Consider the following 25,835-nt stretch of genomic DNA (forward strand, 5'->3'; position numbering starts at 1 on the left):
ATTCCCAGACGTGGGACCCGTGCTCACTACGCCACCAGAGTCAAGCTATCCTGGCTGATGACGGCTGATAGCCAGAAACCGGTCCTAGGATGCTTGATTCCGGTCCAGGGAAGACATGGCTTGGCAGTTCGGGCTGGACTGTTCCCATGAGGCACAGGGTCAAGACTGATTTGCATATGGCCATGTCTAAACTGGGGTGGCGTAGTGGGCAAAAGAACGATGGATTTAACCCAGATCTCTTGACTGGGGGAGAATGTCTGCATTGTCAGCATTCCGTCCATCATTTGTTTGTTGTAACGAGTCCTAAAAGCCAGCAGAGTACAGAACAGTGAAGGCAAAATGTTTGGGGATGACCCCAAAAACGGGCAAGTCCAATACTGATCTGCTAGCATTAGGCACTCTGAGCGTGGGGATAAACTTCGGGGGCATCCCCAGGCCACTAGAGCCTGTTGGTCTGCTTGGGAACAAACCAAACCGTCAGGAGTATTTTCAGGGCGCACTGGTGGATCCACTGGGGTACACCAGGGTCAGACGGTAAATGCCGTGCAGGGGGCGAAAGCCACGGCTGTCCGTACAGAGCTAATCACCTCCGTCCCATTGGCCCTGCACACAGGGAGCCACCGTGGTGTACTCTCAGCTGAGTAGGACCCTTGAGCGATGACAACAAGTTCACCAGTAATCAGGGCCTGGAGTTGATGTGAAATTCACACAATTCAGGGGAGAAATGTGTAAATGTAAATGTGCAGATATTTATATAGCGCAAATCACCAACCGGTCTCTAAGCGCTTGCTTAGGGAACCCGTCCTGGTATTCCCCTGTGAGATAACCCAGCAGGGCATCCACAAGGTGAAAGCCAGGCATCCTGCCGCGAGGGGCCATTGTGGAGATTAAGCAAGCTATTGCCCAGAGTCGCAGAGTGTGAACCCATGAATCTAGTATGCACTGGAGCGAGAATTATCGAGTCCATGGACAATTTATGGACTCAAGACCCAGCCGAGCCGGGAATTGAACCCTGGTCCCGGGCTGACCTCTGCTTCCAGGTCTGCTCCAACCAGTGAGCCACACTTCTCCACAATTACATAGGGCAAATCTGTCTCCAAGCGTCCTGGGTTTGCCAGGCAGGGGGAATCGGGCTCAGTGGAGTAAAGTAAATTGCACAAAATCACACAATTCTACACAAGCAGGATGCTTTTAGATGTTGCTTGTCTTGGTTCCAGGACAATGTCTTTGCCGATCAATGAAATTCACGTTTATCCTACAATTTAGCAGAGCATAATGTTAGCCTGGCCATGTGACAGGTACAACGTGCATTCTGACAGGGTAATTTCACACTCAAGGCGCCTCGCAGTAGCTGGAGTGCATGTGAGCGCTAGGGAAGTACTTTTAAGGTTGTTTAAGAAAGGAGGTCGACTCCGGTCCCAGTTCTCTAGACCGTCACTGTGACTTCTTGACCTGCTGCTTTTAATTCACTTCTTTCTGTTGCTGGGTTTTATTTTTCTTTGAAGCGTGCTGTGGGGTAAAAAGGTGGGGATTCCAGAATCGATTTCTGTCCTCTAGCGGGCACCCCGAATATCGGAGGTGACAGGTGACGAGGCGCTAGATTCCTGCAGACAGGTGGAGAGGCACAGGGGAAGGCGCACAATACCTGAGCTGACAAAAGGGACAGAGACCCCGTGAATTATTTATGGGTTCCTTGTCAGCAGAAAGGGAGCACAGGCAGCAGACTGCCGGCGCTGGCGCCTCGCGAGGAGTGCGGGGTAGGAGGAGGGCTGCAGAGCGGAGAGCAGCCCCCGTCGTGGTGCAGCACCGTGGGCAGCAGCTCAGACTGAGCGCGAGGCAGGGAAGCATCGCCCGGGTACCGCTCCGCTGCTGCTGTCGGTGCCGCTCCGTCCATCCCCGGCCACCGCATCCTCCTGACCCGGCAGGGGTCCGTCCTCCCTCGGCATGGCTTTAATAGTGCACCTCAAGACGGTCACCGAGCTGCGGGGCAAGGGGGACCGCATCGCCAAGGTGGCCTTCAGAGGTAGGAGCCGGCCCCTCGCTGTGTCCAGTGTGTGCATGTGTGGCCCTGGGCACCAAAAGTTACCGGCGGCTGTGTGGGCGCTCGGCGGGGCAGCGCCCACACGCAGCGGCGCAGCGCTATAACGCCAGCCCACCAGTGATGTGTCTGTAGTATTTTATGCATAGACAATTATACTATACGGTCTGGTGCGGTATGGTGTGACGTGTCACGTTAAGGCATTGTTTGGTAAGGTGTGTAAAGATAGATTACGCTACATTTCGATGCAGCGCGGCTTCCTCTGCTGTGCTATATTGAATTTTACATTCTACTAAGGTGGCGTGTCTCGTGTAGACTTTGTTGTAGTATTGTTTCTCATTGTGTTTTGGTGCATTACCCTACCGACATGTACGATATGGTATGCTGTTTTATCTTATATAATATTACCATAGGTTATATAGCATTACAGAGTCGTCCATTGTTTAGGGCAAGAGACTTACTGTATGTTGTGTTAAGTTGTGTTAAGTGTTATATCATGCTGTGTGTTACCTTCGGTTGTGTTTCGCTGCGTTGTTTTTAATTGCGCGTTATGTTTAGCGTGCGGTGTGTTGTGTTACGCTAAAATATGTTATATTCTGTTTTTATTACATGATGTGTCGTGTTACAGGGGCTTCTGTAGTGCGTCATGCAATATAAAGAGGTCTGTGCCTTGTGAAGTAATTCAGTGAGTGCAGACTGTCTACGTAGCTATGTTATGAGTTCGCGCCAATGCTTGCAGCCGGACGGCCTCTGGGCGCTACTGTCATTTTTCGAAAGGAGGCTCCGGCAGGCAGCGGTCTGTATCAGTTGATATAGCCGGACTCCGGGGCTGGGTACAGGCAGGGCGGGTATGGAAGAGGGATGTACGGGGACGTAGAAGGCAAGACAGAGGGAAGAACCAGTACCCCCGGGTTTGGGCTGAATGACAGTACCGCTGATTTTATTTATTTAAAAGGTGTTATATAGCGCTGGCTGGACCCAGGGGTATCAGAGCGCTTTACAATGGTTTAATGAGTAGATATTGCAATAAAGCAAAAGAACAATGAGGTAACATTCAAAAACATTTAAAAACAACGCTACTTTTACACTGTCTAATTACACAAATTACAATAGGCTACAGCAAGTCATGCGAAGTTAAGCTAGCGTGAAAAGGAAAGGATAGAGACGGGGGGGGGGGGAGGTAGGAAGTATGAATGAGTGGAGGCTGTGGGTAAGGAAATACCAAGATGTGTAGTTTTTCTTTTTGGGGAGAAGGGGGGCTTGGGGGAGTTTTATTTAGCGCGAACTAGACCCGCATGGAATCATAGAACTTTACACGAGCACCAGTCGCGCTACAGACGGACACATTCATTGTTTGGTAGGCGCGGGGAGATTAAGTGATGTTCAGACTCGAACCCGGTCCCCCAGCTTTGAGGTGGACCGCCCGGGCCGTGAGGTCACATCCTCTCGTTGATTGTGGGTGCTGAATCAGGGCCGCGTGTCCCAAGCAGCGGATACCATGGGACGGCTCTCGTAGAAAGTTCACTATTAAGTTTGCACCGGAAGGTACAGCGCTCCGTCATTTCTCTCCCGCAGGCGCGGGCAGGTCCGAGGAGAAGCCCTCGTGTAATTACAGCCCTGGACTCAGAGAGACCCCCGTCCGTGTACACGGTGCTGAGGATGGAAATGTAGAGCCAGAAACACTCTACCCTGTGCACTGCGCATGGAATGAAAGTAGAAAAGGGCGGTGCTCGTTTTCCAGATGTAGTTATTGGACAGAAGTGCTGCAGCGTGGAAGTGTTGCTGCTCTCGTAATAAGAGATTTGCACCACAGGTTAAAGGTTTCGCCCCCCCCCCCCCCATTAAAAGTGGTGTCCCACTTCTGAGAAGTGCTGATACTTTCACATTACACGTATTGCGCCGCTCTGAGAAGTGCTGGTACTCGGACGATAAGGGTCGCTCAGTTCTGCTATGTGCTGACACTCTCCCAATAAAATACGTGCAGCTTTGCTTAGATGGACTGATCTATCCAATAAAAGTAGTACGGTCCTGCTTATGCGTGCTCATACTCTCCACTCCAGAGCAGCGCAGCCCTGCTGAGAAGTGCTGGTACTGTGTTATTAAAAGAGTGCAGCCCTACTGAGAGGTGCTAGTTCACTTTCATTAAAAGAGCGCAGCCGTGCTGAGAAGTGCTGGTACTCTGCTATTAAAAGAACACAGCCCTGCTGAGAAGTGCTGGTTCACTTCCTTTAAGAGGGCAGCCCTGTTGAGAAGTGCTGGCTCACTTCCATTAAAAGAGCACAGCCCTGCTGAGAAGTGCTGGTTTGCTTCCATCAAAAGAGGGCAGCCCAGCTGAGAAGTGCTGGTACTCTGCTATTAAAAGAGCACAGCCCTGCTGAAAAGTGCTGGTTCACTTCCTTTAAGAGGGCAGCCCTGCTGAGAAGTGATGGCTCACTTCCATTAAAAGAGCACAGCCCTGCTGAGAAGTGCTGGTTTGCTTCCATTAAAAGAGGGCAGCCCAGCTGAGAAGTGCTGGCTCTCTTCCATTAAAAGTGTGCAGCCCTGCGAAAAAGTGCTGGTTCTCTTCCATTAAAAGAGTGCAACCCTGCTGAGAAGTGCTGGTTCTCTTCCATTAAAAGAGCGCAGCCCTGCTGAGAAGTGCTGGTTCTCTTCCATTAAAAGAGTGCAGCCCTGCTGAGAAGTGCTGGTTCTCTTCCATTAAAAGAGCGCAGCCCTGCTGAGAAGTGCTGGTTCTCTTCCATTAAAAGAGCGCAGCCCTGCTGAGAAGTGCTGGTTCTCTTCCTTTAAAAGAGTGCAGCCCTGCTGAGAAGTGCTGGTTCTCTTCCTTTAAAAGAGGGCAGCCCTGCTGACAAGGGTTGGTGCTCTGCCATTAAAAGAGTACAGCCCTGCTGAGAAGTGCTGGTTCATACCCATTAAAAGAGTACAACCAGGCTGAGAAGTGTGCTGGTTCTCTTCCATTAAAAGAGTGCAGCCCGGCTGAGATTGCTGGTTAACTTCCATTAAAAGAGCGCAGCCCTGGTGAGAAGTGTTGGTACTCTGCCATTAAAAGAGTGCAGCCCTGCTGAGAAGTGCTAGTTCTCTTCCATTATAAGAGTGCAGCCCGGCTGAGAAGTGCTGGTTCACTTCCATAAAAGAGCGCAGCCCTGGTGAGAAGTGTTGGTTCTCTTCCATTAAAAGAGTGCAGCCCTGCTGAGAAGTGCTGGTTCACTTCCATTAACAGAGTGCGGCCCTGCTGAGAAGTGATGGTAAAAGAGTGCATCCCAGCTGAAAAGTGCTGTTACTGTGACATTAAAAGAGTGCAGCCCAGCTGAGAAGTGCTGGCTCACTTCCATTAAAAGAGTGCGGCCCTGCTGAGAAGTGCTGGTTCACTTCCATTAAAAGAGTGCAGCCCTGCTGAGAAGTGCTGGTACTGTGTCATTAAAAGAGTGCAGCCGACTGTGAAGTGCTGGTTCACTTCCGTCAAGAGTGTAGCCCTGCGAAAAAGTGCTTGTTCTCTTCCATTAAAAGAGTGCAGCCCTGGTGAGAAGTGCTGGTTCACTTCCATTAACAGAGTGCAGCCCTACTGAGAAGTGATGGTAAAAGAGTGCATCCCAGTTGAAAAGTGCTGGTACTGTGACATTAAAAGAGTGCAGCCCAGCTGAGAAGTGATGGTTCACTTCCATTAAAAGAGTGCAGCCCTGCTGAGAAGTGCTGGTTCACTTCCGTTAAGAGTACAGCCTTGCTGAGAAGTGCTGGTTTGCTTCCATTAAAAGAGCACGGCCCAGCTGAGAAGTGCTGGCTCTCTTCCATTAAAAGTGTGTAGCTCTGCGAAAAAGTGCTGGTTCTCTTCCATTAAAAGAGTGCAGCCCTGCTGAGAAGTGCTGTTTCTCTTCCATTAAAAGAGTGCAGCCGTGCTGAGAAGTGCTGGTTCACTTCCATTAACAGAGTGCGGCCCTACTGAGAAGTGATGGTAAAAGAGTGCATCCCTGCTGAAAAGTGCTGATACTGTGACATTAAAAGAGTGCAGCCCAGCTGAGAAGTGCGGGCTCACTTCCATTAAAAGAGTGCAGCCCTGCTGAGAAGTGCTGGTTCACTTCCATTAAAAGAGTGCAGCCCTGCTGAGAAGTGCTGGTACTGTGTCATTAAAAGAGTGCAGCCGGCTGAGAAGTGCTGGTTCACTTCCGTTAAGAGTGTAGCCCTGCGAAAAAGTGCTTGTTCTCTTCCATTAAAAGAGTGCGGCCCTACTGAGAAGTGATGGTAAAAGAGTGCATCCCTGCTGAAAAGTGCTGATACTGTGACATTAAAAGAGTGCAGCCCAGCTGAGAAGTGCGGGCTCACTTCCATTAAAAGAGCGCAGCCCTGCTGAGAAGTGCTGGTACTGTGTCATTAAAAGAGTGCAGCCGGCTGAGAAGTGCTGGTTCACTTCCGTTAAGAGTGTAGCCCTGCGAAAAAGTGCTTGTTCTCTTCCATTAAAAGAGTGCAGCCCTGCTGAGAAGTGCTGGTTCTCTTCCATTAAAAGAGCGCAGCCCGTCTGAGAAGTGCTGGTTCTCTTCCATTAAAAGAGTGCAGCCCTGCTGAGAAGTGCTGGTTCTCTTCCATTAAAAGAGTGCAGCCGTGCTGAGAAGTGCTGGTTCACTTCCATTAAAAGAGCGCTGCCCGTCTGAGAAGTGCTGGTTCACTTCCATTAAAAGAGCGCAGCCCGTCTGAGAAGTGCTGGTTCACTTCCATTAAAAGAGCGCAGCCCGTCTGAGAAGTGCTGGTTCACTTCCGCTAAGAGTGTAGCCCTGCGAAAAAGTGCTTGTTCTCTTCCATTAAAAGAGTGCAGCCCTGCTGAGAAGGGCTGGTTCTCTTCCATTAAAAGAGCGCAGCCCGTCTGAGAAGTGCTGGTTCTCTTCCATTAAAAGAGTGCAGCCCTGCTGAGAAGTGCTGGTTCTCTTCCATTAACAGAGTGCAGCCCGTCTGAGAAGTGATGGTAAAAGAGTGCATCCCAGCTGAAAAGTGCTGGTACTGTGACATTAAAAGAGTGCAGCCCAGCTGAGAAGTGCTGGTTCACTTCCTTTAAAAGAGCGCAGTCCTGGTGAGAAGTGTTGGTACTCTGCCATTAACAGAGTGCAGCCCTGCTGAGAAGTGATGGTAAAAGATTGCAGCCCTGCTGAAAAGTGCTGGTTCACTTCCATTAAAAGAGCGCAGCCCTGCTGAGAAGTGCTGGTTCACTTCCGTTTAAAGAGTGCAGCCCATCTTAGAAGTGCTGGGTTCTCTTGCATTAAAAGAGCACCCCTTGCTGAGAAGTGCTGTTTCACTTCCATTAAAAGAGCGCAGCCCAGCTGAGAAGTGATATTTCACTTCCATTAAACAATCGCAGCCCTGCTGAGAAGTGCTGGTTCTCTTCCATTAAAAGAGCAGAGCCTTGCTGAGAAGTGCTGTCTCTCTACCATTAAAAGAGTGCAGCTATGCTGAGAAGTGCTGGTTCTCTTCCATTAAAAGAGCGCAGCCTAGCTGAAAAGTGCTGGTTCACTTCCATTAAAAGAGTGCAACGCTGCTTGGAAGTGCTAGTACCCTGCCATTAGAGGAGGGCAGCCCTGCTGAGAGGTGCTGGTTCACTCCCATTAAAAGAGCGCAGCCCAGCTGAGAAGTGCTGGTTCACTGCCATTAAAAGTGTGCAGCGTAGCTGAAAAGTGCTGGTTCACTTCCATTAAAAGAGTGCAGCCCTGCTGAGAAGTGCTAGTACTATTTCATTAAAACAATGCAGCCCAGCTGAGAAGTGCTGGTTCGCTTCCATTAAAAAAGCGCACCATTTCAGAACTGTAGCATTTTCAATATTATATACAACGAAGCCATAATTGTTGCTTATTTATCTTATGCAACTAACAACCATTGACAAAGCCATTAGTCCTGGCTTGTTGTAGGTGAAATGTTACTTGCTGTATTACATATCTGGATGGAATGACAGAAGTACAAAATACCAGCCGGGCGGCACACTATGCAGAGCAAATATTTTTAGCCGACCTTTTTTTAAGCCACACCCTTCATTACATCAGCCACGCCCCTTTGGGAGCCCCCTAGGTTTTTTCTTCCCACATAAAGCCCTGCACCTGCCCATGAACATTCCTCGAGGAAAGATGGGGCAGACACAGGGAGGCAACAGCAATGAAAAACATGTCTACAGGCGAAGACTGTGTGCAGTGGGCGCTCACTTTGCACACCGTGGGGTGGGTGAGGGCTGAGGGGGTTAGAAAAGGCCAGACCCTGCCTATCACCGGGTGGATGGAGTTTCCCACCAACTGGAGGTATGCTTGATTGTTGACATCATTGATAATTGTAAACTTCCCCGTGATTGGTGGGAGCTCGGAAGTGTGCTAGAGTGGCTGCCCCCACAGGCTCCTTCACACCCTCCAACCTCGACCTCCGTGTTCATCCTGCTGTAGAACTAGTGATGTGCGGGACGGATACAGGGCGGTAAATGACCCCAAGATGTAAGACCCGAATAAGGTGCAGGGCAGCACAGCCGTGTAGGACTGAAGGCTTTGTACAAACAAATATCACAAAACACACCAGAGTCACAAGTGGCAACAGTGTGCGAGGCCTGGTGGGGCCACATAGAAGGGCAGCCACGCTGCCTCCGTGTGCCGGAAGGGACAGGAGAGTCCACGCGGCGCAGCCGGGGCAGGATGTGAGGGAAGGAAGCGCGTGTCAACACGTCATCCTGCATAACTCGGTGCTGACGTCGTCTGCAGGGAGGCAGCCTTTTGCCTTTTGGCCATTGACTGTATATCGGCCCATTATTTTTAAACCTCTTATTTCCGCCCCCCCCCCCTATCACTAAATACGTCTGAATATGCGCTTCAAACCTGAGTGTGCCTACACTTCGCTTTTGCTCTTTTACCTTAGATTTATTTATATATGGTAATGCCAGAAAGTTGACAGACCCCATGTTAGTGTATTTAGAAACAACAGTTCACAGAAGTGACCCTATATTCATTAGAATATGGGCTTTAATATAAAATGACTAATTGTAGTGCCTGCACCCTTTCGCTAATACTACACTACACAAGCAACAGCATTTCTTCTTGCATAGATTCCTTGCACAGACGTGTTCCGCTTCTACAAGCCCTGCCCACAGCACCCATTATTATTGTTGTGAGCACTTATATAAGTGCATATCTATCTGTACCACTGGTCATGTCTAAAAGATATGTTTCAGCGTTGATGAGAAACGTAAAAGGTATGCGCCCAAGCTTTCTACATTGATTAACATTTAAAGGACTGCTGAAGCCTCTCTACTGAGACTTGGAAAACGATCGAAACAGACCAGACAGAACCTTTCTTATGTATCTGGTGAATTCAGAAAAGCTTTTCGGAAGTGCTGAGCATGTCAGACCTCGAAACAGGGAGTGACCCTCTGAGGAAAGGCATGAGAAGTCATTAGAGATCTTATGCCTGATTAACACACACACGTCTCAGAGGCAGTTTTATGCTGCCGCGGCCTGTGCGGGTAAGAGCGGTGCGGCCCGTGGGGGTGGGGACTTCGACGGACGATGATGAGGGAAAATTGAATCCCTCATCATCGTCTGTAGAAATCTCCCCCCCCCCCCCCTGACTCCCACCGGTCTCTGCTATGGGCTTTACAAGCATGGCATAGCCAATAGGTCTCGCCTTTGGGACCTTATAAGTGTTTAGCCATGCAACAGTTGCATAACTAAATACTTATAAGGTCCCAAAAGCGAGACCTATTGGCTATGCCAAGCGGCTGTGCGGCTGCAAAAGTGAAATTAATCGCGGTCAAACATCAAAGCGGCGTGCGGCCGCGAAAGTGATAGTAATCGCGGTCAAGTGCGGCGCGCACATGCACTGTAGCTCTAGGCTGGCCTGGTAGCACTTTTTGGAGCCCTCTCAATAAGTCTCGCCAGGCCAGCGCATGCGCTGCGTCAGGCGAGACCTAAAAAACAAAAAGGGTCGGTGAGGATGTCCACAATGTCCAGGGGATTCTTCACTCCCTTAATGGACATCGGTTGCATACAACCTCCAAAGACGAGCTGGAAAGCTACTCCATGGAGTGCTTTTTCTTCCATACCACCGTGTGATCTCAGCTTCACACCGAGTGACCGTGTGAAGGGGGCTGAAATCGTGTGACACACGGTGGCAGCATGTGAGCAGGATAGTCAGCGCTTACAAGACTGGTTACGCAGTATCAGGAGGGCTTTAAACTCGAATTTTCTGAAAGCTGGTTAACCAAGACGACTATAAAGAAAAGTACAATTCTGCACACTTTTTCAACGCTTACCACTAATTTAAATGCGCCAACCTTCAGGTTTCCAAGGCTTCAGTGAGCGGAGGGGCACATGCATGTTTCTTAAAGGGCCTCACCAGAGTCCAGATATCTTCACTGTCCAGTGAATATGAACTGGCTGATCCTGGTTAGGAAACAAGACTTCTTAAAACTTTATTGCAGAAAGACAGCAAAGAAACATCAGAGGGGGCGGTGGATCTGTAAACACCCACACACAGCTACATCCACACCAAACGTGGGACTGGGAGGCGAGGTGTGAAATGAAAAAGTGAAGCAGATGGCTAGAGAAAAGAAAGAAACAGGCTATTAAAGATTTTGAAGGAAGCTGGAGTGTTTTGCTGGTCAAAGGTTTTTTAAAAAGCAATGTAGTGAGCTATCATTAAAGATGGTGAACAGCTGGCTTGGTTTACAGATCAACAGCAACGGTGTCTAGCTTTCCATAATTCCGTTTTCACAGGATTTAGTGACCAAGAGACCGTGGTTGTAAATTCGGCCGTGCTTAATTTGTAAAAAAAAAAAAAAGAAAGTATGTGCCAGGGCTCTCGTCCGGAGGCCTCTGCAGCTTGGACCACTCATCGCCCCTTGGCTCGGCAAGTGACGGTATCAACACAGCTACTAACCATCACACTCTTACAAGAGTGACAATTCAGACTCTTTTAGGCCACCCAACCCTATAATAATGGCGTTAGCAGCGGGTATTTTTCTTTTTGTATGTATATTGACTTAGTAAACACTGGTGTGCTCATCTCAAAATGAGACAGAGAGCGCCACCATGTGGTGGACTGTTCTAGAGCAGGTGCTGATGCAGTGCACTGGAAACCACGGCTCAAATTAAGCACTGAAGTTCGGCTTCCTTTGACCACTTCTCTTCGTTCTCCCAAGCCAGCCAGAGCGCTTGACTCTGAGATCTACTGTGGGGCCATGAGTTTGAACGTGGGCACGGTCAATGTAGGATTTTATCATTCCTATGTTGGTAAATTGTGTACCGTTACATGTGGTAGTGGTTATACCTGTTCTTGGCAGTGCTTAGCAATGACAGGTGCGCTATGAAGCGCTATTTAAAGATCAGTTGTTACTATTACTTGATGAACATCTTGTGAATCTCGTGCAATTGGAGTTTATTCCCTGTGTGTCAGCATCTTTATTTGTCAGAATGCAGAGAACGGTTGTCTGAAGGCCAGTATTAAGGGCTCTATACGATAACTGGGCCCTGCTGTAGCGCCTGGAAGCACCTAGATACGGGTGTGTAGGTATGTCAAGCATCCCCTAACCCTCTGAAACTTTGGCCCTTTTCGATAGCCAAGAAATCATTGCCACACATTCCTGCACTATGTAGAAGCGATACAAAGCTTACCCACGAGGGCCCCGTGGAATGACTGCAAGGCACGAGTGACATAAGTCTGCATTGAATGTGTGAATGAATGTGCAAGGGACCGACTATAGTATCAAGCCTCTTGGGATGATTTGCGATTTGCTTTAATCACAGTTTATCCCTCAAGCCTTATCGCCTGCTTCTGAGGGCGTTAACAAACAAGATTACAGCCCCCTGCAAAGGATGTTGACTGCTGTTAATTGAAAGAGCCAAAGGCGAGGGAAGGCAACGAGGGGCGGACAATTAACAACTGTTAATGCGGGGCGGCATGATAAAAACAAGTTTACATCCTTTCCCCCTCACCTTACCACACACAGATAGATAGGCACACTCTTCCTTTCCGTTCGATGACCCTGCTCCTCACTCTCACCGGGCCTATAATGCCGGCAAATGATAGTATTAGTGGCAGCTTTCCAAACATGCTGATTGGTTGAGCCGATCTCTTCACAATGATGGCTGAAGAGCGCGTGCTGGTTGGTTGAGCCAATCTCTTCCCAGTGATGGTGATGGCTGAAGAGCGCGTGCACTGTGATCATGCTTCTACTTGCAGGAGAATCGGCGATACGTTATCGAGTGAAATGCAGGTTTTTTTCAGCTACGTTTTCATTATATAAAATGAAAATATAATTATGTAAGAAGAAGTATATTTGGGGGTTAAATAGTGCACGCCTGGCTCTGTATCACCGAGGGAGGGGAGGCGGAGACGTGGGGGAGGGGAGACATCACGACTTATGTCCCACACATCGCCTCATCGGAGGTCTTGGCACCTTGTAACCCGGCTCAGCTTCGTGGGTAGAGAGGGGTGCGTGCCTCGGTGTAAGTCAGGGTGTGAATAATTCTGTCCCCTATTCACTGCCTTCCAAAGGTGAGCCCTGACACTGCCGGTGTCGGGGGTCTCTCGTGCCCAGGCGCTCTCCGTCCATTGGGTTATTTCACATTTGTACACGTGTAGCGTTCTCTGGCACTTTCGGAGTCTAGGCGCCCGTCGCGGTTCTGGATTTGCCATAACCAGAGTCAAGGTGGGCTGGGGATGCTGTGTTTGGGGTTATTTAGTAATGAATCTTACTGATTAGTGTCCTGGTGGTGAATGGTGACCCTCCTGCACGCGCGTGCGTGTCTTATAGCCACCACCAGGCCCTCGGCACCCGGCAGAGTCTTGGCCCCTCTCACAGCTTTCGGGGTTCAGGGTGCCATCAAAGACCGGGGCCCTCCTGACACAGATCTCCACTGCTCCACGCGCGTGCGTGTCTTACAGCCACCACCAGGCCCTCGGCACCCGGCAGAGTCTTGGCCCCTCTCACAGCTTTCAGGGTTCAGGGTGCCATCAAAGACCGGAGCCCTGGTGACACAGCTCTCCACTGCCCCTGCTGTACGCTCACCTGGGACACTTCAACACACTAGTTAGATAGACACGTGGGTTCATCACCTGCTGCTCAAAAGGCCTGCGATGACAAGCCACAATACAAGCAGGTTCGACTCAGCTTTTCATCCTTCACAGTTGATGAAATGAGTACCACTGTGCTGGCTAATAGCAGTAGCCGTAATTACCCACTTTATAAAGCCACGAGACTGCACTCCTATCACATGCTAGATAAAACCAGGTATGATCCGGGTTAGGGTGACGCCTCTCTTTTCTTGTCATCAGGGACATTGTTTCCAGCCCTGGGCTTTTATTCTCCAACTCACTGCAATCAGGTATGTTAGTCCAATTAGTTAAATAGAACCTCAGACTACAAGATCCAGAATGCATTACGCTAACACTCTGAAGTCCAGGACTGGAAACACTGATGACATGACCTAAGATGCCCACCTTGGTCAGGGGCGGCTCCTCCATTAGGGCGGAGGAGCGTCGCCCCACTGCTTTCTCGCAGTGCGAGAAGCAGAAACATAAAATGGTATTTTAAATTACATTTTATATTTCTGCTTCTCGGGCTGCGAGAAAGCAGAAGGCAGGGTATGGGTGGGGGCAGGCGGGTGGGCGGTTCAGGAAGGAGTGACTTGCCCACTATTGTGGGCCCTGACTGTTTGGTCAGACATCTGGGGCCGACCAAACCAGTCGTGCGCACATAGAGAAAATGGCCTCCCTACAGGTGCCCAACTGTGCACTGTCCGCACCAATCACAACGCTGCCATTGCAGTATTGTAATTGGCTTAGGGGAGGGGAGGGAGGATGCATGCTTCCTGTTCCAGGAAAATGCCAAACGCGGACCTGGCCTGGTGCGGAGGCGGCCCGGGACCTGTTTAGGTACGTTTTAAAACTTTTTTTTAACCTCCTTCGCAAACACCCACGTGACCCCACCCAAGAGTCATGCGACCCGCGACTGACCTTGGTCCGAGGGGAGAGACTGCATTGCTCACTGCGTGTTTGCCTTGTTGGCTGTCATCGACTTAACTTGGGAAGACCCTGAGCGCACAGGAGCCAGGTTCACTAAATTATTGGAGGAGTCCAATTGATATGATCAAGTCCGGGGGGGGGGGGGGGTGTAGCAGGAGAGCGAGCGTGCTCCATAGAACGCCTTGACTTGCAAGCATGATGGCTCTATCGTCCCCAAGGTTCTCCACGCCATAAACTGCTCCATCGCAACCACCACCTTCCCCGACAACTGGAAACACGTGAAGATCAACCGCTGAAGAAGCCGTCCACCAACCTGACAGACCTCAAGAACTTCAGACCCATCTCCTTCCTCCCCTTCCCAGCCAAGGTCATTGAGAAGGCCATCAACGCCCAACATTAAGGACCTCAAGACCTGACTCTTCGACTGAACCTCCACACCCAGACGGATCAGTAGCCCCCCCCAGCGCCTTGAGACCCTCACGGGTGAGTAGCCACGCTATACAATCTCCTGATTGATTGATTGATGGTCCATGGAAAAGAACAGGGAATGGAAGAACTCGCCCTAACTCAAAAATAATAATTAAGCAACTTATTTATTAATTTGGTGTAGCACCAGCCAACCAGTGCTGGACACGCAGGCTTGCCACCCCTTGAACCCCAAACGCTGGGACCAAGTCTTAACAAAAATAGGAGACAGAAAAATTAGCGTAGGCAATGTGCATCAATGTCACTTCACAATAAGAAGGGCTGTCACAACCTTATCGTGCCTTCTTTTGCTGTCATAGAAGAGGTTAAAACTTGGAATGTGTATTATATATTCATTTATTGCAGTTTTACACAGTGAAAACTCGACCTCAAGGTATTAGACCGCTTTACCCGAGCTCCAGTTACATTACACAAAGTCGCACTCATTTTTGTATTTTAGGCATTTGCACAGAATCACAGGATGTCGCCCTGCTGCCGAAACGTGAACCCTAGTTTCCCATTTCCAAAGTCAGTGGCACTGGCCAAAGTCAGTGACTCTAACTATTACACTCATCCTCTCTCTTTATATGCCTGTAAATATACAATTTACAGTGCATATTTTCATACATAAACCACATGCAGTGGTCCAAGAAGGTTGTGAATATGTTTTGATTTTACTGGTGCCCTGAAGAAGCCTCTTGACCATTTGAGCACTATAAAAAAGAAAGTAGATATTACCCCAAATGGAAAGGTGATAAGAACATTTAAGTGATGGTGCTACCGTAAATCTCATCCATATTTTACTCATATTAAGAAGTTGATCTTAACAATGAACCAAAATGGTATTTTATAACAAAGGCTGAACTTTGGGAATTTTAAGGGGCCGTTTCTCACAGTGAATTTTATAATTCTTGGGTGCCTTGTATGTGTCTGACTATCAAGCTGAGTCCCCTTTAAAAATACTGCCAACTCTTTCACCCCTTGTCTTTCTGAAAGATGTCTACTGGCAATATATGCGCCTCGCTAACCTTCAGCCAGTAAACAATGGGAGAGGTCCTGTCCCGACGCTTGGGCTCTTTTCATAAATTATTGGTGGGGCCTCCAACCCCACAGGCTCTTACATCCCTATGCCCATCCTGAGGCTGTGCTCTCTCTTTTATTGAGGGGGTCACTGGGTTGTACTGCTACGAGGGCGTGCAGAGCATGAGCCTTGAACGGCCTCTGAGGCATAGCTACCATTGGTGCAGTAGGTGCATTGGCACCAAGGCCCAGAGTCGTAAGAGACCTGTCGAACCATGATACCTGCTGTATTGTACAACCCCAACAGCAAGTGGGCAGTGTCCTTGCTTGCACCAGGGCCCATGGTATCCTTGCTGCACCCCTGTATGCTCTGCTGAGCGCCTCCTCTTCCTCGCGCAGGCACCGCACAAGCCCCTGCAGCGCACATGAACCGCTCACCTGATTGGCTGTTAGATGCCCAATAGCAGCCGCCCTGCTGTAAGGCCGATTTTTAAACAGACACCGAACGCCTGGCTCGAGGGCATCTCCATTTAAGACCCAGAGAGAGGGGTTCACGTGTTAGTCTTACAGGGGCAGTGTCGCTCCTGCTCCCCACAGCTGGGGGAGACATCTGTATACCTCTGTGCAGCTGCAATGAGGCTCCCCCTCCCCTCGCTGACATGTATATCACCACAGCTTATTCCCCCTGCCCCCACCCTCATGCTAAGTGACATAGCTCCCCCCGCTGTGTTGAGATGTCTGTACAACTGGAGCAAGGCCGATGTCAGTCCGGCTGAGGTGAGATCCTCTCCCTAGAGCCGAGGTGACGCCGCTTCTTTCGGGCCCTGGAGAGACATCGGTAAAGCTAGAGTAGTGATTCTTAAACGTTTTCGACCTGCGGCTTCCTTGACCTATTGGCCATTGCCCATGGCTCGCCACTGTTACTTTTTTTGGAGGGGGTGGGGGTAATCCCAGCCTCTGGAGTACTTGCATTTTTCTCCCTGAAAATAATTGGGATGAAGCTGATGAAGGTATATTATATTCGGGATGTTTTGTATTACTAAAGCGGCGCCTCTAATAAAATATTCCTACTTACACTTCTTTGCCCATGCCTTTTTCAGAGTACCCTCTCAAACCTTTTTATCCCACTTATAGTGCTAGATAGCTCCCCTATGTATGTAGGCCCCATTGCCAAAGTGTTTCTGCGCTTGAAGAATATTTGCATGCACTTCCATTTCTACCCATGTCATACGTGCCAACACACCTGTCTGACTCATGATTTTTAAAACCACATGCATCTTTAGTTTTGCTGTCTCCTCCCAAAAATTGCCTCCAAATCAATCCTCAGATTTTTTTTTTAAACGTCCCTCTTTCTTGCTTCCAAATGTTGGCATTTGGTGTTTTACTGCCCTGTGCTCAAGGAGAGAGCAGGCCTGTCTGCAAATGTGTGTGTGCTGAAAGAAATGTGTACTGGAAGTACCTATGATTTAAGTACAAATGTCAATAATTATCAATAATTAGTGTGTTTATAGACAGGACAACTGTTCTTTCCTTATAACTTGCATTGGTGTGAAATGCATTTTGAAAAAAACTAAACTAGTAGTTAGTCTAACAAAACAAATCCGGCATCTTCCGCTTACTTTGGGAGTGTTGGAATGTAGGGATCCAGAGAAATATGGAGGTCATCTCCCTCGACATGCCATCGATTAAGCACAATATTTACAGCTTTAGGCATGTCACTTACAAATCATCAACATCATGCGTTTGAATCAAATTAGTTTAACTGAAGCCAACAGACCCTTCAACATTAAATGCATTAAACTGCTTGGCGTGTGGCCCCCCTGGCTAGGTTTGACGGCTCCCCAGGGAGCCACGGCGCACAGTTTGGGAACCACTGAGCTAGCGTGATCCCTCGCTCCGGGGCTGAGGAGAGACATCCGCACCTTTGAAGCGAGGCGAGGCCATCTCCCCAGCACAGAGCACGCGTTGCAGCGGCCGGAGACAGACTGCGCCTCTGAGCCAGCTCCCGCCCCGCACGCAGAGGAAAGCCGGTCCTCCTGATGCCGTCTGTTGTAAAAATATAAGCAGCACAGACTGAAAAACAGCGTGTATGTGCCGCACTCATCACTTCACTGCATGCGGCCTGATTTAAAAACCACCCTCCTTTATATCCCGAGCCTTCTCCTCCCCCACCCCCGAGAGTTAGATGCAGCGCTCAGTTTGGAACGAAAAATAGGCGCAGAGACCCAACATTATTGCTGGTACTGCCGAATGTCAGGAAAGCCGATCACCAAGCTGCCTAGGTTGGATTCCAACTCATGACTCTCTCCCGTCACTCTACTCCCTCTATCCTATATTACTGCTCTCACCCTGTCTCTTTTAATTTCTCTCACCCACCCTCCCTATCTTATTGCTCTCACTCTGTCTCTTTTAATTTCTCTCACCCACCCTCCCTATCTTATTGCTCTCACCCTGTCTCTCTTTATTGCTGTCACCCTACCTATCTCTTTTTATTGCTCTCACCCTGTCTCTTTTAATTTCTCTCACCCACCCTCCCTATCTTATTGCTCTCACTCTGTCTCTTTTTATTGCGCTCACCCACCCTCCCTATCTCTTTTTATTGCTCTCATTCACCCACCCTACCTATCTCATGTTATTGCTCTCACCCTGTCTTGTTTACATTGCTCTCACCCCACCCTCACTATCTCATTAATGCTCTTGCAGTTATTCTTCGTCTATGTTGTCTTCCTTTGTCACTGTTTTCCTGTCTCTCCTTCTCTTGCTTCTTCTTCCTTTTCTGCCCCTCTCTCTCTCTCTTGCTCTGAATGGGTCAAAGTCTGATGGTGAAAAATACATCTTTGTCCCCAAAACTGAGTGCCTGTTCCCACCAGAATGTATATCCCTCCCTGCCCAGTAGTTCACTACTGGTGGAATTACAAGTTCACAGATGCTCACAATTGGGGTTATTTACTAAATTGTGCACAAGTGCTTGTGTGGCACAACGCCTTGTGTCGAGTTACTTATAAATACAAACATTGGCGAAGTCAATCTGTGTAGCGTTGGCTGCCAGCTTTTTGGTTTTGTCCCTCCTTATATTCTCTGTGAGTGATTTGTGAACGTAGATGTGTGGCACACAACGCAGCCCTCGTGCAGTGTTAGTGGACTCCCAGGGACTCACCTAAAACAAGCATTTCTAAAAGCCAGACATCTTTTAAATGTAAAAAGTATTGGCGCTCAAGGAGACTACTTATTGTGCAGAGGATCACACTGTGCAAGTGCAGGAAGTCATAACCCACAGTCAGGTAAGACAGTAGGAGAAGAAATCGGACAAAAAGTAAACAACACTAAAGCGGACCAGTGGATAGAGAGGGCAGCCTGAAAGCCCAGCTTGTAACTGTGCAGAGATAATGGTTTTCTCAAAGGTTAAGAGGCGGCCCCGGGGTTCAGGTGGCGGCTGGATGCCATCAAGTGGCGGTGGCTAGGGGGATACAGGTATCTAGGACTGTTACTCGGCTGCAAGGTGGACTTTAAAGCCATGGTACTGTTACAGGAATCTAATGCCAGGGCGGCTGCTGGTGCATTCAGAGAATGTCTGCAGCCTTGGGCCATAAGTCCGCCGAAGTGCAGAGAGAGGCGCATAATGCAAAGATAGTTACTCTGTTTATCTACGGTTGTGAGGTTTTGGTAGAAAAAGAATTTGGAAACAATGGGTCGTCTCGCCCACATGTACCGTGAGCAGTGCCCCGAGGCCAGAGTTGACCCAGACGAACATATTTTCAAATTTAGTCTAGACAGAGGGGGCTTAATTATTGGAAGGGGCTTTTAAAAGCGGAAGAGGACTCCCCGAGGCATCTCATAAAACTCCACACCCCCAGGAGGCTCTTAGGTCGATGGGTAAAGAATGTACAGGTTACCCAGGCATCCCTGAACTCACCAGCCGGGTATAGGCCTTTAAGTATGTCGGTGCCCCAATAGAAGTGGGCACTAACATGGCTGGTAAAAGCAGGTCCGATAAAGAGCTTCTTTAAGGATGTTCAGAAAAGGACCGACTTGCAGCATCTATGGAAGGCAGATGACTGGCCTCATCCAGCCCTACTTGAGAGAGATTAGGAGCAGATCTGTTAGGCTGGGCCAGGCCCCTCATTCATCAGGTGGTGGGGGGGCAGTCACCAGGGGTCGGGAAGGGATCTCTGCCCTTCCTGTAAGAGGGGTGCATTATCACATTCACACATTACTGTTTGAGCGGTGCCTGTGATGCCTTGAGACACAGCCTGCTATTGCCGGTGTTTAGAAAGGTGCAGGGAGGACGCATTAGAGACCTGCGAGGATGATTCTACAGTGTGATAAGATGTCGGTATGTTGGGTGCTGTCAACATTCCTGTCTGTTGTATCTGAAAAGTTAGCAGCAGTGGCTTAGATCATAAAGTAATCTTATCTGCTATTTGAACAATACTGCTAAATGGGGGCACGTTTGCACTTTATCCAACAGGCATTTAAAAAAAAGTTATGTATATGAACGTTCTAAATAGATTTGCACATTGGCATATTTTGTATAATTTGGTTTTATAAGCTTACTGATGTAACAGTCTATGTGGCAGATTTGGCAAATAACTGATTTCTTCTGGGCTACGGGCAGCTGCCTCCCTGCCATGGGATGCTTTTTACTGCGGATTGAGTTGGTGCAGTGGAGATCTTGACGTTTATATGCGCAGTGTTTTTAATTGGATGGTTTTTAACTGATGGGGTAGACGTGTATAGATTATTATGTGTTGTATTGATTTTTTTTAACGACTTGTTCAATAATTGTATTGTGTATTTATTATGAGATGTGTGGTTTGTATGGCCCGATTGGAATGATATCAAACTAATAAAATGCTAATACTGCTAATAAACTGTGTATAGTGTAAATATTTTTATTTGAAAAAAAACTCTTGGCTAAACCCAAACCTAAGAAAGTCCTCCAGATGCAGCATAAAATTGTGCTCCCAGGCAACCCTGAGCAGATATAGGTATTTTTGTTCAATGGTATTTCTAAATATTTGCGGTATGTTTACCTGTTTTTCAAATGCCATAACAATATTAAAACCAATTTAAAATGTACATATTTATAGGCTAATGTAAGGCTTTAATAGACTTTTTCCCCCTTAATTTCTTAAGTTTTCTGTCTAAACCAAGATTTTTTCCATACATTCAACCCCATGCTACAATCAGCCTAAGATACGTACAAGTAATTTATACACTTCTATACTTTTTTGTACTTTTCATGCTAGGTCGATTTATGTGTATATGAGTCATTAAGGGCTTTTCTTAACACCTATCATTCTTCTATGGAATCAGATATTATTGGCAGCCATGCAGTGAGTATCTTGCGTCATTCTGTGGCAGTACGCAGTGCAAAGAGTTCAGCTTATCAGGGTTGGCGTTAGCCATGACTTTTGATGTTACTAAAATAATAGATGCAAAATCAACAGTTGATGGACAGAATGCAGAACAATGTCATACATTCACCCCAGTACAGATACTTACTTACAGGGGCTCAGAGCCAGCCCTAATCATCGGTCTGCAGTTGTTTGTCACAATATTTAAGCTTTTAGCCTCTGTTCCATTTTTTATTAACAAGCGACCATCAACTTCCCTAACAATAAAGGTTAGAAAAACCATGACAAAACAAGCATTGCCAACGTCAAAAGGCTGGCAGCCAACTCAATACTTATTGACTTTCACAATGCTTGTTGTAGTCATACTGACGTCACATCGATCTCAGTTGACGTTTTTCAAAGCAGAGAAGCATAAAGACTGTTCTCAACTGCACAAGAGGATGCGTTGTGCCATTTACAGTGCAGTCATCAATACATTTGCAGAAATCACCAGCAGAAATGACACTCAAATGTTATTGTCAAATACTTTTAAGGAGTGCTGTCCTTTTTTTCTGAAGCACAAGCCTGTCTGTTTCTGACAAGGCACACATTTTTCATTCAAAAATAATATTTTCCATTTGTGTCAAATACACGCAGTCCCATCAAACAAAGGCTTATTGTGTTTTTTAAACAAATACTACATTTGTCTCAAAATACCAGCTTTCCATGGTTTAGTCAACTTGTCATTTTTATATAATACTCGCATGTATTACTGTCCCAAGTGGTAAAGTTCAGCTTCACGTCCCTGCACCATCATCATCATCACATGCTAAGGGGACAGTAGTAGCTACAGCTATGCCAGGGATGCCCATGAGATGCCAAGGATAGACGCCATTATGCCAAGGATGACCATGCAATGCCATGGAGGGACGCGATTATGCCAGGGATGACCATGCGATGCCATGGATGGACGCCATTATGCCAGGCATGACCACAATAAGCCACAGATGGTCAGTGGCATGCTTGGCATGGCCATCATTACTCAAATGATGACCACTATTAGGCCCAGACAACCAATATGCCGAGGTGGCCGCCATCATATCTAGAATGTCCACATTATGGCAGTGATGGCATTTGCCCTGTCACACACGCACTGCTCGAGCTCTGAAGGTCTGGAGCTGTGTGGACCTCTTCCTGCAGCTGGCAGGGGGCATCACACCAGGTACAGGCCTGGCACCCTGAAGAGGCGCTGCTCCAAAGACATAACATAACATAACACGTGTATTTGTAAAACGCATTCACCACTACGGGTATCTTGGCGCTGAATAACAGATATTTATTGTTACCCAACTCAATGGTACTCATTTTATTGACCTCAGATGGATGAAAGGCTGAGTGGACCCGCCGGGATTTGAACCTGTGACCATGAGGTCGAACACAGGCCCCTGCAGCAGACGCATTAGTCCACTGAGCCACCAGACCAGGCATAGACAAAGACACCACCAATACTTGCTCCACTGACCACGTTTTGCCAACTTTAAGTACTTTATTGTATATAAATTACAATTACAACTTTTTTTGTCTGGTGTTCCTTCACTTACAATGTTTTGTGAATCCGCTCCTTAAAGAATGCCCAGGAGCAAAACCATGGCCCCTGCCTCCTGAGGGAGGCTGTCACCTCAGACTGGGTAGCAGGTTGGGGGCACCTTAGTGGCAATCTATTTACTCCCAAAAACTCCAGTAAACAAGGACAGTTAATAGGCTGACTGGAGATACATTATTTATCGGTATACTTTATTAATGACCTGCCAAGCCGGGGCAGGCCGTTAATAACGAGTGGAAATAAATAATGCAAATAACGCCCGCGCGCCGCCCCTCCCCCGAGGCTGGAAGGACTGGGCGCGCGCCGCGAGGGGACAGGCTGGGTGGCAGGATGACTGAGTGTCATAAGCTCCGAGTAGATGTAATTGGTTTAGCATGGACTTACTATTGATTCTCCGGGATAGAGGCGAGGCGGGTGCCCCCGCGATGGCTGTGACGCAGCAGAGGAAGCCCGGGACTCCTGTCCGTGCCCTCTGAGGGGGCGGATGAATGGCGCAGGGCAGCCGCGGGGGCGGACAGGCAGACCCGCAGTGGGATTGTCGCAGCCCTTTTATTCCGAAGATGACAAATAGATTGGTTCAAATCTCGGGGGAGGGGGGAGCTGATGCTTCTATGGTGGGCCTGGCAGCTCAGGGATGGGTGGCGGAGCAGGGTGCCGTTCGGGGGGGGGGGGGGGGGGTAGAGCTAGGGGGGTCAAAGAACTATGGGGCATATTATCAAGGAACTATGTTAAAATTATCGCCGCTTTAGCGGCAGAAAACTGCCGCTAAAGCGGCGATAATGGGCTTGATAATATGACGCAGAGGATTCCCATAGAAGCCCATGTTGACACCAAAACATGGGCTTCTATGGGAATTCTCAAGGGCATATTATCAATCCCATTATCGCTAAAGCGGCAATAATTTTAACGCCGTTCCTTGATAATATGCCCCCGTGTTTCTCTGGGGTGCTCTGACTAAGGCCTCATTTAGTAAAAATCGAATTTTTATAAAAGTAGTGTTACACCTGCGGAAAGGGGATCACTCCACATTTTACACTTTTCTGCTGTTTAAGGTGATGCGTTAACACATTAAAAATGCAGTATTTCGCATTTCAAAAGCAGTGGTCAGTGACGTAGCAAGGGTGCCACGGGCCCTAATGATAGCAAGAAACAAGCATTTGCAATGCAATAGGTCTCGCATTGACGCAAGTTTGAGCTATTGGCATTGCAAATAACAATGCCTTTTATTTTTGTTTTCTTTTTCAAAACATAAATATAAGGCTTTGTAAGTTGAAATGCCAATAGCTTAAACTCGTGTAACTGCGAGACCTATTGCATTGCATTCCTAAATGCTGGTTGATTTGCGATGTCTTCATCCGGAGTGTTCCAGAGCTCTGCCCCTACCAGTCGGGTTGGCCTGCCTCCATAGCAATTGCAAATAAATGTGGCCTGCGTAATCAGATTTACATTACTAGGCCTAGATCTTGTTTCCCAAGATCAGAGTACGGGTGGGAAAAAACCCTCCGAAAACATTCCCGTGACCTCTTACTCTTCTCCTGTCGAACCCAGTGAGATCACAGTTTGCACAGGATGTGTGCTGCAGACTTCTTAACATGGCTATCCCTTGATGCCAGCCTATATTCCTATCATGGGTATCCAGAGACCGCAGCTGCCACCCCCTTGGCTTGCTCTCTGTAACCCTGCCCCGGCCCTTGCTTTGAAGAGTCATTAGGGGCTAATGAGCTGGCAAACTGTCCTCCACCCATATCCCAGTGTCATCTTTGATGACCATCTGTTTCTGCATAATTCCAAAGTCACCTTTAGTGCTTCCTGATTCTGACAACTCTAAGGAAGATTTTGCCTTTCTAGAGGTCTTGCCTAAGACGGCACGCATTCGGTGTCACTTGCGAGAGATATTGTGCACCAGGGGCTGGCAGCCTGCCCATTGCTTATTATTCCCTGGCTTCACAGTACTTGCGACACTGAAAATCCTGAGGTCTGAAATAACAAAGAAGAAAGGTGGTGTGTGAAATGAGGAACAGAAGCCTAATGTACGTGGTGAAAGGGCAAACCCTTCGAGACGTGGTCATTCACTCACCCCGGGTAACAAACCCCATCACATGGGATTTTCATCCCAAAGAAAAATCTCAAACTCTCAGGGGGCCATAGGCCCCTGTACGAGAGGTAAGAGCTTTACGATGTTTTGTGTTTTGCACTGAAAGGTGGACTAAATACACATATGAACTGGGTGTGAGTGGGGGGTGCAGTGCTGATGAAATAATAGTGCAATAGGAGTGTGTTAAAACTAGTTACGGGACGGCCAGGAGGAATCTCTTGGACACCGCCGTACCGATGCTAGATTAAAAGGAGTGAACGCCCCACTAACTCAATGTAATCAATGGAGCAATGTATAAGATGGTGGTCAACATGTTTCAGCCGTGGTGCCTAACTAGGCTCGGCTTTCATCAGGACCTGGTAAGCTACTGCAGAAATGAAAAAATAACGTATCAAAGGATATAGAGGGCACCCTCAAGTTGCTTGTAGGGCGTGCGTCTCCTCAATGATTCATACATCACCCGTGTAAACTGGGTGGAAAATTGACCTCCACCTGGCAACCGCTCAGGAAGGAACACCGCTCTCTCCGTCGGGGAACCGGGCTGGAATGAGCCACCATCTTATACATTGCTCCATTGATTACATTGAGTTAGTGGGGCGTTCACTCCTTTTAATCTAGCATCGGTACGGCGGTGTCCAAGAGATTCCTCCTGGCCGTCCCGTAACTAGTTTTAACACACTCCTATTGCACTATTATTTCATCAGCACTGCACCCCCCACTCACACCCAGTTCATATGTGTATTTAGTCCACCTTTCAGTGCAAAACACAAAACATCGTAAAGCTCTTACCTCTCGTAGAGGGGCCTATGGCCCCCTGAGAGTTTGAGATTTTTCTTTGGGATGAAAATCCCATGTGATGGGGTTTGTTACCCGGGGTGAGTGAATGACCACGTCTCGAAGGGTTTGCCCTTTCACCACGTACATTAGGCTTCTGTTCCTCATTTCACACACCACCTTTCTTCTTTGTTATTTCAGACCTCAGGATTTTCAGTGTCTTTAGTACTTTGTTGGGGGATTCAATCCTGTGCGGTCTTTAAACATGTTCCCTCTGACCCCCCGGTATCTAACCGTTTTGTGACTAGAGTTCACAGTACTTGCTTCATCAGAACAATTGGCACATGATATCAATTGAATAAGAGTGACTAATTGTTTCATCTTGATCGCTGTCCTTCCGCAGCTCATGCTTGATTGAGGCACTATTTTCTTCTTCCACTGTTGTCCTCTTCTGCGTTGCTTCTTCTCCTCCAAACCCTTATCCGTGTGGCTTCTTCATCCCCCGGCCCTGTGTCCATGCTGCCTCTTATC

General features: G+C 48.1%; 1 protein-coding gene across 11 annotated transcripts in view; it reads left to right on the top strand.

The window, feature by feature from the left end:
* Nucleotides 1-1,737: 1,737 nt before the first annotated feature.
* Nucleotides 1,738-25,835, top strand: part of OTOF (otoferlin) — a 1,069,570-nt gene continuing 1,045,472 nt past the window's right edge. For all 11 annotated transcript variants that reach the window (XM_085613159.1, XM_085613153.1, XM_085613156.1 and 8 more), the window contains exon 1: nucleotides 1,738-2,023. In XM_085613159.1, the coding sequence (XP_085469285.1) occupies nucleotides 1,945-2,023 (79 nt within the window). In that variant the 5' untranslated portion in view covers nucleotides 1,738-1,944. The remainder of the gene's footprint in view (nucleotides 2,024-25,835) is intronic.

Source organism: Triturus cristatus, chromosome 6 (genome assembly GCF_964204655.1).
Source record: "Triturus cristatus chromosome 6, aTriCri1.1, whole genome shotgun sequence".
Taxonomy (NCBI): domain Eukaryota; kingdom Metazoa; phylum Chordata; class Amphibia; order Caudata; family Salamandridae; genus Triturus; species Triturus cristatus.